This window comes from Microtus oregoni, unplaced genomic scaffold, assembly GCF_018167655.1.
Source record: "Microtus oregoni isolate MIOR12 unplaced genomic scaffold, Mior012 000043F_ref0000047, whole genome shotgun sequence".
NCBI lineage: Eukaryota > Metazoa > Chordata > Mammalia > Rodentia > Cricetidae > Microtus > Microtus oregoni.
The window spans coordinates 10,360,462-10,372,314 of record NW_024543210.1 but is presented as its reverse complement, the minus strand read 5'-3'; the positions used below and the strand labels follow the sequence as shown (position 1 = coordinate 10,372,314).

At 41.3% G+C, this 11,853-nt stretch overlaps 1 protein-coding gene across 2 annotated transcripts in view; it reads right to left on the bottom strand.

Annotated features, from left to right (window-relative positions):
- The window catches only part of Btbd7 (BTB domain containing 7), an 82,857-nt gene that overhangs the window by 5,154 nt on the left and 65,850 nt on the right, over nt 1-11,853 (bottom strand). Inside the window, exons 7-10 of one of the 2 annotated variants that reach the window (XM_041633124.1) lie at nt 11,376-11,519; nt 8,473-8,662; nt 4,873-5,051; nt 2,040-2,489 (exon numbers count right to left, since the gene is read on the bottom strand). In XM_041633124.1, coding sequence (XP_041489058.1) covers nt 2,040-2,489; nt 4,873-5,051; nt 8,473-8,662; nt 11,376-11,519 — 963 coding nt within the window. Of the gene's footprint in view, nt 1-2,039; nt 2,490-4,872; nt 5,052-8,472; nt 8,663-11,375; nt 11,520-11,853 lie in introns of those variants that run through there. The other variant, XM_041633125.1, reaches the window with a different exon arrangement.

The window sequence follows — 11,853 nt, the reverse complement described above, 5'->3', positions numbered from 1 at the left end:
CACATTTCTTTTCAATCATTTGAAGATTACGAAGTATAATTAAACAAAATTATATGTGCATAAGAACAATATAAACCACTGCACTTCTGTATAGAGGTTATTGCTGTTAGCATTATGTAGCTTGGCCGGGCGGTGGTGGCGCACACCTTTAATCTCAGCACTCAGGAGGCAGAGGCAGGTGGATCTCTGTGAGTTCGAGGCCAGCCTGGTCTACAGAGCTAGTTCCAGGACAGGCTCCAAAGCCACAGAGAAATCCTGTCTCCAAAAACAATACAAAACAAAACAAAAAAGCATTATGTAGCTTTCCATCTTTGTACCTATGAATCTGTACTAATCTCAAAATTTGATGTACATACAATTATGTCACTTAATTGAGATTACTTGATTACCATATAACATTTTCCTGTATTGGTGAGATATAATTTATTTATTCTCCTACTAGGTTTCCCCCACCTCTCTTCTCTCTCCTTCATCTTATCCCATTCTGAGATAATGGCTAATCTGGCTAGCGTCTTACTCTGGGGAATCCCTTTTTAACTTTCTGAGACTGGAATTAGAAGTGGGCTATCACGTCCTCCAGGCTTTTATGTGGGCTTTGGTGATCTAAACACAGGTCTGGCGTTGGAGAGATGGCTCAGTGGTTAAGAGCACTGTTTGCTCTTCCAGAGGGCCTGGGTTCCATTCCCAGCATCTACATAGTGGAACTGTAATTCCAGTTCCGGGGGATCCAACACCCTCTCCTTACCTTCACTGACACCAGGCATGCATGTGATACACAGACTATATGCAAGTAAAACAATGATCCACGTAAAAAAAAAATTAAAAACAAACAAAAAAAACCCCAACCAACTTGGGGCTATTTTGTTGTTGCTGTTTGTTTTTTTGAGACAGGATTTCTGTGTTGCTTTGAAACCTGTTCTGGAACTAGCTCCTGTAGACCAGGCTGGCCTCGAACTCACAGAGATCAGCCTGCTTTGTCTCCCGAGTGCTGAGATTAAAGGCGTGTGCCAACACTGCCCGACCCAATTTCGGTCTTTATGCGTGCACAAGAAGACTAAAATGCAAAGCTACTTACCTCTCACATCACTAGTTTGGTTCTTTGAGAGAGGGTTTTACTATGTGGCCCTGGCTGGCCTGGGATTTGCAGCAATCCTCATTCTTTGCTTCTTGTGCACAGGGATTACAGCCATGCCATTATACCCAGCTTTTTAATTTTCTACGTTGAACCCATCTTTCTACCTCAAAACTCCCAAAATTCAAGCAACCCTAACCCTGTGGGTGGGCCACCTAGCTTCTATTATTAAAAATTCGGGCATTTACATTTTTTCTACTATATTCAGGAATGTATGAGTGAACATATTATTAATAAATAGCCTTTAAAGCGAATTGTACTTAATATAAAATAGAACTTCTGTAACTATAAGGCTTGGCCATTGGAAAGGAAGGAGGAAGGGCCCAGAAGGGGAAAGGATAATAATCTGACTCAAGGTATATACTAGCTCAACACTCAACAATGGGGCTATTTTATTTTTCTCTACCAAACGCTGCTGACAGCACATGATGGAATACTAGGAACTAGAAGCCATTGTTATTTTTCTCAAATCTATTACATAAAAAGGAAGTCTAAACTCTAGAAACTCAAAGCTCAGATGAAAAACCCTCTCTCAACTACCACCTACTTGCCCTAGCAACCAACACTGAGTAAAATGGATCTGATGGATTAGGTGGCTGGAGGTGGAGACATGCATGAGGACTTTTATCAGTCACAATGCTTAGGCGAACAGAAGATGCTACATAAGTGCTTGCATAGAGGATCAGACACTGGGATATACATGTGCACTGCTCAATCACTGTACTACATTCACTTGGCAGTGATCAGGAAGCCACCCCAGGTATTTGTGCTTGTTCTCCTTTCCATTCCCTGGAGGGAATGCTTCCAGTCAGTAACACTTCTGGGTGTTGCTAAGTCCCAGCAGGGTCCCTGGAGCTGGAGGAATAGCTCCTTTGTTTTAGAAAAAGTTATCTAAGTGTAGACTTACCACTTGCTTCTCAGATATTATTGCTGATGAAGCGGCAGCAGCAGCTGCTGCAGCAGCAACCGTCTGTCTTCCCAGGCCTGTGGTGTTGGTACAATCGGGAGGTGCTACTTTAACACCTGGCAAATAGACTGGGGTGGGGCCAGGTTTAGGAGCTGTTCTGGAGTGAAACAATGAATGATTGCAGGGGTAAGAGAATGAACGAGAAGGGTGATGACTGGGAGGCCTTGGTTTCCAGCCTGTTTTGAGCTGGTTATGGATTGGGGTAGCTGGAGGGTGGTATGGAGGGGGAGGAGGGGGCAAAGGTGGATGGAAGGCCACAAAAGAGTCCAGGTCTGTAAACATGGTTTCTGCTGTAGGGGTACTGTTAACACGACATCTCCCAGGCTGTCTCATTGTCAAGAGCGGACTTTCATCCCCAAAACGTTCATCAGGAAAGAACTTGTGAGGATTCTAAGAAAGAATTAAAAAAAAAAAAAGTTAGAATTTTAGCCTAGGCTGCCCTTGAGCTTCATATCTTATCTTCCCTATTGTTGGGATTATAGGTGTGTACCACTACCTGACTGTTCTTAAACTCCTGACTTCTGCCTCAGTATTCCAAGTGCTGGGATTAAATGTGTGTGCCACTTCATCTGGTTTTAGGTTTGTACCTTTATTAGCAGTCATTAAATGGAAATTTACAGGTTGAGTTAAGCCAGGTATTAAAAACAAAGACAACTTTTAGCAGAAGTGAAAAGCTTAACATGGTTTTCTATGTCAGAAGCCCAAAGGAAAAATGGACCTTTTTTTTTTTTTTTTTTTTTTTTCGAGACAGGGTTTCTCTGTGGTTTTGGAGCCTGTCCTGGAACTAGCTCTTGTAGACCAGGCTGGCCTCGAACTCAGGAAAAATGGACCTTACTGAGCATACAAAGGACTAGAGTGCAGCCTAGGCAGCACAGCCAAAGCTGCTCTACTGAATATTCCAGCAGGCACATATGCAGATCAGTCAGCTTTAATAAGATCCTGTGACAAAAATCAAACACCAGGAGTAAAACAATTCAAATGTGCCACTGCTAAAAAAAAAAAAAAAAAGATTAACATAAAAACTAAGGATGGGGCTGGGCAGTGGTGGCTCATACTCTAATAATCCCAGCACTCAGAGCGGAAGGCAGGTGGATCTCTGTGAGTTCAATGTTAGCCTGATCTACAAAAGGGAGTTGCAGCCAGTGTTGCAGTTGTGACACAGAGAAACCTTATCTGGGAGAGGGGGGCAACGGGCAGTTTGTACGTGCAAAACAAACAAAAAACAAGGAGGGATATTTCTAGAAAGTTTCTGATACAACATCTAAGTATCTATTTGAAATAACTATAGAATATCATTCTTTCCTATTATGTATTAGTGAGTTAGATTAAGATAATGATAGAGAAAATTTCTACATAATTTATGAGATTAAGATACTTTAAAAAAGAAAGCATACGCCAGAAGATACAATTTAAAATGGCAAAGGGAATAGAAATGATCCTAACAAGGAAAACACCAATATACTACTAACATTGAAGGGGGAAGCTTTCAAGGTCTTAGCCATAAACAAGGAACTATTGGCAACAATAGGAAAGTGGGAGAAATACTGTTCTCCAGGGAAGGGCACAGCAACTGGCTATTCAATACTAAACAGTCCTGGAAATATACACACAAGCAACACGATATACACTGAGCAGGTTGTATTTACAAAGTCAGGAATACATACATACACATACATACACACCCCCAATAATAGTTAAAGAGAGGTTATTAATTTGAAAGACAGCAAGGAGGAGGATACATGGGAGGGGTGGGGCAGGGAGAAATGATACTACATTATAATCTCAAAAAAATTAAAAAAGTTAAATATCATACTGTGTAGCCTTACTGACGGAAATAATAGTAAAGAAAGACCTAAATTATTTGCTTGCCAAAGGGAACCATGCCACAGTAACCATTTGCAAGAGTCAATCAAGGTTAATGATATTTGGGGGTAAGAAAGTTTGCATCACTAACTAGATGAAATTTATTTATAGTTATCTTTTGATATTTTCATCATTAGACTATTCTACAAGCCCTATTTTAACTAAAACTATTACTGCTTTTGTATCTAATTACTAGAAATGAGGGCTTGTTTTTTCTTGCTAGGTTAAAAAAAATAAATAGAGGCACTTGTTCCATGAGTCTCAGGCTTGTGCCCTCCCACCCCAGCTCCTTTCCTCCCCTCCCTCCGCCTCAGACAGGGTTTCTCTGTGTAGCCCTGACCATCCTGGAACTTGCTCTGTAGATCAGGCTGGCCTCAAACTCAGAGATCCACCTGCTTCTGCCTCCCAAGTGCTGGGATTAAAGGTGTGTGCCACCACTGCCTGGCTAGGCTTGTGTTTGAAAACAACTTCTAAGGGAAAAGAGAGAAGAAACAAGACACTTGGAAGACCTGTAAGTATAAGAGTCAAACTAGAAATCCAGTAACCAAAGAGTGAGCAGTGAGGTCTGGAGTTTTCTATTCCTCTTCAATCTCCACTGAGATACAATTCTGTAGTAGCCACCTATTAGATGCTTATTCCGCCCCAGATACATTGGTGCTTTATTCTATCTTCACTTTGCAGCTGAGGAAAGAGCTGTTCCAGTGATTAAAGGACTCGATCTGCTCAACAGTTTAGGAAGCGGTGGAGTCACCCCTGCTCAGGTTGCTCTACCACACTCCTCTTACCAGGAGAAACCTGCAGGCTATTACAGACACCAGAGGCAGCAAAAGAACAAGTAGGAAGAAAAAGCAGCTCAGGTGACACACCTGACATTCAAGGCTCCCTCTTCCCCTTCAGTATTATGTTCTACCTGCAAGAGCTCTGCAGCAGCATCTGCAAGACCAAATTCTCTCAGCACTCGGATTTGGATTTCATAGCTGACGGTGGCGCCCTCCCCGCAGTTCAGTGCATAGGCTCTCTGCACCTGCTCCGTGTGCCGCAGTTCCTGCAGGCGCCTCACCATGTCTTTCATAATGAGGAGACGAGGAACTAGAAGGAGAAAGACAGGACAATTCCTGAGCTATACAAGACTACCCACCAAGCCCAAGGAGAAACATGCTATAGCAGAATCTTCTCACTTTTTAAAGATAGTATTTTAATTTCTTGGGAATGTTCAATTTATATGTCTTCAATTATTTTACGAGGTGTTAAAATTTCTCTGTGCCCCAAAAGCTCTTGATTATACTACACAGCTCCTGAGTTGTATCATTTTTGGCCAGAGCTCAAATAAAACTTTACTGGTATGTCCCAGCACTCAGGAAGCAGAGGCAGGTGGTTCTCTAACTCAAGGCCAGCTTGTTCTACATAAAGAGTTCTAGAACAGCCAGGGCTACAGAGAGAAACCCCGACCAGACAAAAACAAAAAACCAAACTACTTTACTTGTACCTACTCTTTTCAGAAGGTGAGGGTATATCAAATATATTCACCATTAAGGCTGAGATGCAGCTCAGTGAGACAGTGCTTGCCTAGCTTCAATTCCCAGCACCACAAACAAATCGTCAATTGTTTTGAGTTCTGACTACATACTAGGCAGGGGCTGAATTTGAGCATTCAGGGTTACAGAATAAAAGGTGTGAACTCTATTCTCAAAAAATTCTGGCTTTCATTACTGTAAGTTAAGTAAGCAAATACAGTGTAGGAAGCAACACCAGGCTTGACTGAGGACAGGGGGAAGGCTTCTTAAGACAAGCAGAATCTTGACAAATGAGTGCTCTGGAAATTAAGCAGGCAAAGAAAACAGGGAAACTTTCTGAGCAGACATCAGGTGCATGTAACATACGCAAGTGAGAGATAGCAGGACACCACAGTTGGCTTGACAGGAGACTCAGTGCTCAAGGGTGCAAACCGTAAGAATACTGACAGATGACAGATGAACCATTTGTGCACATTCTGTGTATACCAGATAGTCATGTATACAGGGGGATAACAGGACAAGAGCTGTGACTCTGACCAGCACTTTGAAACTACCTAACACAAGTGTGCTAGGTAGTTTTATATCAACCTAACACAAGCTAGAGTCACTGGAGAGGAGGGAACCTCAATTGAGGAAATGCCTCCATAACACCAGGCTGTTGGCTTGTCTGTAGGGTATTTTCTTAATCAGCGACTGAATGGGGGAGGGTCTACCTTACTGTGGTGGTTGCATTCCTGGGCTGATGGTTCTGAGTTCCATAGAAAGTCAGGTTGAGCAAGCCACGGGGAGCAAGTCAGTAAGCAGCACCCCTCCATGGCCTGTGTCAGCTCCTGCATCCAGGTGCCTGCCCTGTTTTGAGTTCCTATCCTGACTTCCTTGAGTGATGAACAGTGATGTGGAAGTGTAATGTTTCATCACAGCAACAGTAAGCCTAACTATGACAACAGGCAAGGTGTGGTAGTGCACACCTTTAATACTAGCACTTGGAAGACAGGTAGATTTCTGTGACTTTGATTTTTTTTTTTTTAAATTTTCACTACAGGGTTTCTCTGTGTAGTTCTGCCTGTCCTGGAATTTAACTCTGTAGACCAGACTGGCCTCAAATTCTGTGACTTTGAGGCCAGCCTGGACTACAAAGAGAATTCCAGGACAGACAGGGCTGTGACAGAAAGAAACTCTTATCTTGAAAAATAAAATAACAACAACAACAACAAAAAAAAAAACCCAAAACACAATAGGAGAAAACAAACAGCCTGGAGCTATCCTGAGTGTAGTTTCATTGGAATATATCTATGCTCTTTCATTTTGGGTATCAACACACACATTTGTTGTGTGAACACTAAGTAGCTGTGAGTTAGGAACCTGAGCTGAGGCAAATAGGTGATGAAGCCTACAGATCATGACATTAACTGCTAGAATGAGTGCTTACTTTGAACCAGGCAGACTCCTATCAATATAGTTGTGACACTTCTTTAAATCCTCACAATGACACTAGAGAGGAGGCATTATCTGTATTCCGAAGATGAGAAAACTAACGTTCTGTCTAAAGTCATATACATAAGTGACACAGTTAGATAGTCTTCTTCAATAAGTTGCATAGCCTTTCATAGTATGTAGGGAAAGGACAGGAAAAACAAACAAAACCTTGGTAGGTAATGTTTCATTAGCTAAATGGGAGAGACAGGTTGACTTTTCCTAATCATACTGTGACTGCTTTGGGATTTTGAGGTTAAATTCTTTTTTTGGTTTTTTGAGACAGGGTTTCTCTGTGTAGCCTTAGCTGTCCTGGAACTAGCTCTATAGACCAGGCTGGCCTCGAACTCACAGAGATTTACCTGTCTCTGCCTCCCAAGTGCTGGGATTAAAGGCATGTGCCACCATTGCCCAGCTTGAGGTTATATTCTAAAATGAAGTTATGCTTGTATGTATCTGTATTGACTCAATTTTAAAGAAAGCACTACAGGCTGGGTATAGTGGCACAGGTCTTTAATCCTAAAACTTGGGAGATAGAGGCAGGTGTATCTCTGAGTACAAGAACAGTCTGATCTAGCTTCTGAAGGAAAAACAAAAAGAAAAAAGAAAGCATCACTCATGGTAGCAAACCTTCAAATTGTAGAAGAGTCTAAAAAACTCTCTCCTCTCTCCACAATGTTACCAAATGTATACATAAGTAAATATAGAGTAGCCAAATATGGTAACAACTGACAAAAGCTAACAGTTAAGATACTGTGTATTTGATGAAAAGTTCTACCACTGTGTCAGTCATCTTTCCTAAGCAGAAATGATTGGTGCTATTTATAATGCCACAGTTTGTTGAATTTATTTTAAATACTGCAATGGCAACTGGTAAGGGCTGGAAGTTAAGTGTCTGACCACTAATTATCACTCTTTTTGAACACGACAATTATAAATCAAGCTATGGTCAATCATAAACCAGAATTCCAGCAATCCTGGGTGTGGTGAAACTGGATCTCAAGGAGCTAACTGTGACTGCATTTGGGAGGAGGACAGGACAGACTACATCACCTCTTGAAGGTTTTTGCTTTTTTTTTTTTTTTTGGTTTTTCGAGACAGGGTTTCTCTGTGGTTTTGGAGCCTGTCCTGGAACTAGCTCTTGTAGACCAGGCTGGTCTCGAACTCACAGAGATCCGCCTGCCTCTGCCTCCCGAGTGCTGGGATTAAAGGTGTGCGCCACCACCGCCCAGCTAAGGTTTTTGCTTTTAAGTAAGCGGTTCATTATGTAGGTCAGGATCTTCTTGCTTTTCTTTCCCTCATGGTTTCTAGGATGACAGTGTGTGCCATCATGCCTGCCTTGAAAAGGCTCTTGTATAACAGAAAAAAAGTCTGAATTCTTCTATATCAGTTCTTAAGAGGAATGATTCTGCCCCACAGGGACAGGAACAATGCACAAAGAGTACTGAAATGTAGGAAGAATTAGCATATGTAAGAGGGTTAGAACAGCAATTATACAAAGAAATAAAAAGGTACTGCCTTACCTGGAATTTCATTGGCTACAACTGATGGAGGGCTTGATTGGTTACTGCTCATCTGCTGGTGGCTGATCATGTGGCAGCACTGTGGCATGGCATTGCTGACCATGTAAAGTGTGTCTGGAACATTGGACATTCGAACCATTCGGAGTCTCACCAGATCTGTCTGTTCCACCATCATCTCATCCAGCACTGACTGGAACATTGAAAAGGAGCTAGCTGGTCAACCTTTACTAAGGTGAGATCACACTTGCAGCAAGGTTACCATCATCATATAAAAAGGAATGAAATTAGCCGGGCAGTGGTGGCGCACACCTTTAATCCCAGCACTCGGGAGCCAGAGGCAGGCGGATCTCTGTGAGTTCGAGGCCAGCCTGGTCTACAATAGCTAGTTCCAGGACAGGAACCAAAAGCTACGGAAAAACCCTGTCTCGAAAAACCAAAAAAAAAAAAAATGAAATTATCATTTCTCATAATGTTTAAATTGGTAGTGAACAGAATTAAGTGCCCTCTTTGAGTATCTTAAAAAGATACTCTTTTCACAGGGGCTGGAGAGAGATGGGTCAGAGGTTAAGAACATTGACTGTTTTTCCAGAGGTCCTGAGTTCAATTCCCAGCAACCACATAGTGGCTCACAACCATCTGTAATGAGGTCTGGTGTCCTCTTCTGGCCTGCATATATAATAAGTCTTTTTTTTTTTTTCCAAGACAGGGTTTCTCTGTGGTTTTGGAGCCTGTCCTGGCACTAGCTCTTGTAGACCAGGGTGGCCTCGAACTCACAGAGATCCGCTTGCCTCTGCTTCCTGAGTGCTGGGATTAAAGGCGTGTGCCACCACAGCCTGGCCAATAAATAGTCTTTTTTTAAAAAAAAAAAAGATACTTTTTTCCACTTACAGAGATCCGCCTGCCTTTGCATTCCAAGTGTTGGGATTAAAAGTGTGCGCCACCACTGCCTGGCGAAAAGATACTTTCTAAAAAGTTTGACTATAAAAATTGGCCAGAAATAAACTATATACAAATCATAAACAGTGTTTACATATACTAAGTATCAGATGCAACAAAAAATGCTCAAAATACAAAATACTGACTTTTAGGCCAAACAGTATGATATACATCTGTGGTAGTTTGAATGTAACTGGCCCCCATAAGCTCATAGGGAGTGGCGTTATTAGGAAGTGTGTCACTGTGGAGGCAAGTTTTGAGGTCTCAAATATGTCTGAGCCATACCCAGTGAGATAGTCTACTTCCTGTTGCCTGCATATCAACATGTAGCAGTTCCTTCTCCAGTACCATGTCTGCCTGCACGCTACCATGCTGCTCCCTGCCATAATTATAATGGACTAAATCTCTGAAATTGTAAGCTGCCACCTCAATTAAATGTTTTCCTTTACAAGAGTTGCTGTGGTTATGTTTCTTCATAGCAATAGAAACCCTAAGACAGCATCTGTTTTTGTTTGAAGGTTTATTTATTTATTATGTTCATAGTGTTCTGCCTGCATGTATGCCTCCAGGCCAGAAGAAAACACCAGATCTCATTACAGATTGTTGTGAGCTACCATGTAGTTGCTGGGAATAGAACTCAGGACCTCTGAAAGAGCAACCAGTGCTCTCAACCTCTGAACCATCTTTCTAGCCCCCTAAGACAACATTTTTAATCCTAGTACTTGGGCTAGAGGGGCAGGCAAGTCTCTGTGAGTTCTAGACCAGCTTTGTCTACATAGTGATTTCCAGAGCAGCCAGGGTTAGACAATGAGACCCTGTTACAAAGGGGGATATATAGCTCATAAAAAATTATTGCTACTTAAAAGATCTATAAATAAGACCAATATTGTTAAGTAAGTTCTGGGGCATTTATCTCACTAAACTGCAGAATGGACCAAATAATATATGAACACATTCCACATTTACTGAGGAAGAACTCTTCTTAGGCACGGGCCCAGTGCCACACCTGCTAAGTGCAGTCTTGGAGCAGAAGAGACTAGATAGCTACTGCATGTGCAACATCAAGGGGTGCACTTATTCCAAAAAGGCCAGACCCAGCAAAGGGGCCTTTCTACCGTTTTAGATTTGCTTACAATGTTGACCATTCAATTAGTTTCATTCCCTGGAACCCTTGTAAAGGTGGAAAGAGAGTAACTGACTTCACAAAGCTGCCCTCTGACCTGGGCTACAGTACATGTGCCCACATGTACATTATGCATGTGTGGTTGGGTGGGTTAAGGGCACTGGTTGTGTTTGCTTTTTGCCAGGTATAATAGTGTACACCTTTAACTCTAGCACTTTGGAGACAGAGGCAAGTTAGAGGCTAGTCAGAGAATACAAACTGAGACTCTGTCTCAAAAACCAAACCAAACCAAATAAAAGCCAAAACACAAAATCTTGTTGATTTCTAAGACTCTATGAGATTTTCAAACTCCACACCAACGTTATCTGTGAATACACCTAATAAAACTTAGTATGTTATTTTTCCATTATTATATTTTCTTGGAGAGTTCTCTCTGTTAAAGTACACACAGGGCTTGCTATTTACTGACAAGCTTGAAACTTAGTCTTAAATGTTTACCCTAAAACCAAACTGAACTCAAAAGTCAGCTATTTTGGAACATTACTTCGAGAAATCCCATGTCTCTTAGTTTATGAGGAAGATAAGCAAATGAAGCCTCCTTTAGACATTTCCCTGCTCTCCAGATCGTAAAGCACAGCTATGCCATGTAATTACAATGATTTACAAGGCAATGAGATAAAACACCTCTTAACAAGTTTTTAAAACATCTTTGATAATTAAACATTTCAGAAAATTACTAACAAACTAGAGTTTACTTTCATTTTCCCTATTAATAGATGTCTGGGCCATTTCCGAACAGTAAATCTCTGTGTATCTGGTTGGTAATAAACTCCTCTATCATTACCTTTGCTTCTTCCACATAGGGAGAAAACAGCCGAGGACGAACATATATGCCTGCATTTTTTTGCCGTAACCAGGCATTTGACTTTCCTCCTTCAGTTGTAGGAAGCATATCTGATGGGGGAGTACTGATCAAGCCTCTTTTCATCTTAAAAACAAACAAACACTTTTTTAAAAAAAAGATAAACAAATATATGCAGTAAATAATAGAAGACAACAATATTTACACCTATAAAACACACCACAGAAACTTTGCCACCATTTAAGTAAGAGCTTAGGAATATTATTATGTAAATATAGCAATACTCTAAATGTTTAGTAGTAGTAAAGATTTCAGCAATATGGAAATACTATAACTGCCCATTTCCTTTAGAAGAATGATGTTTTTACAAAGATATATTAATTTAGATTAATTTGCACAACACTTTACAACTGACTTTTTCCCCTTCCTCATTTTGCTTGCACCCACCCTCAACCGAGAC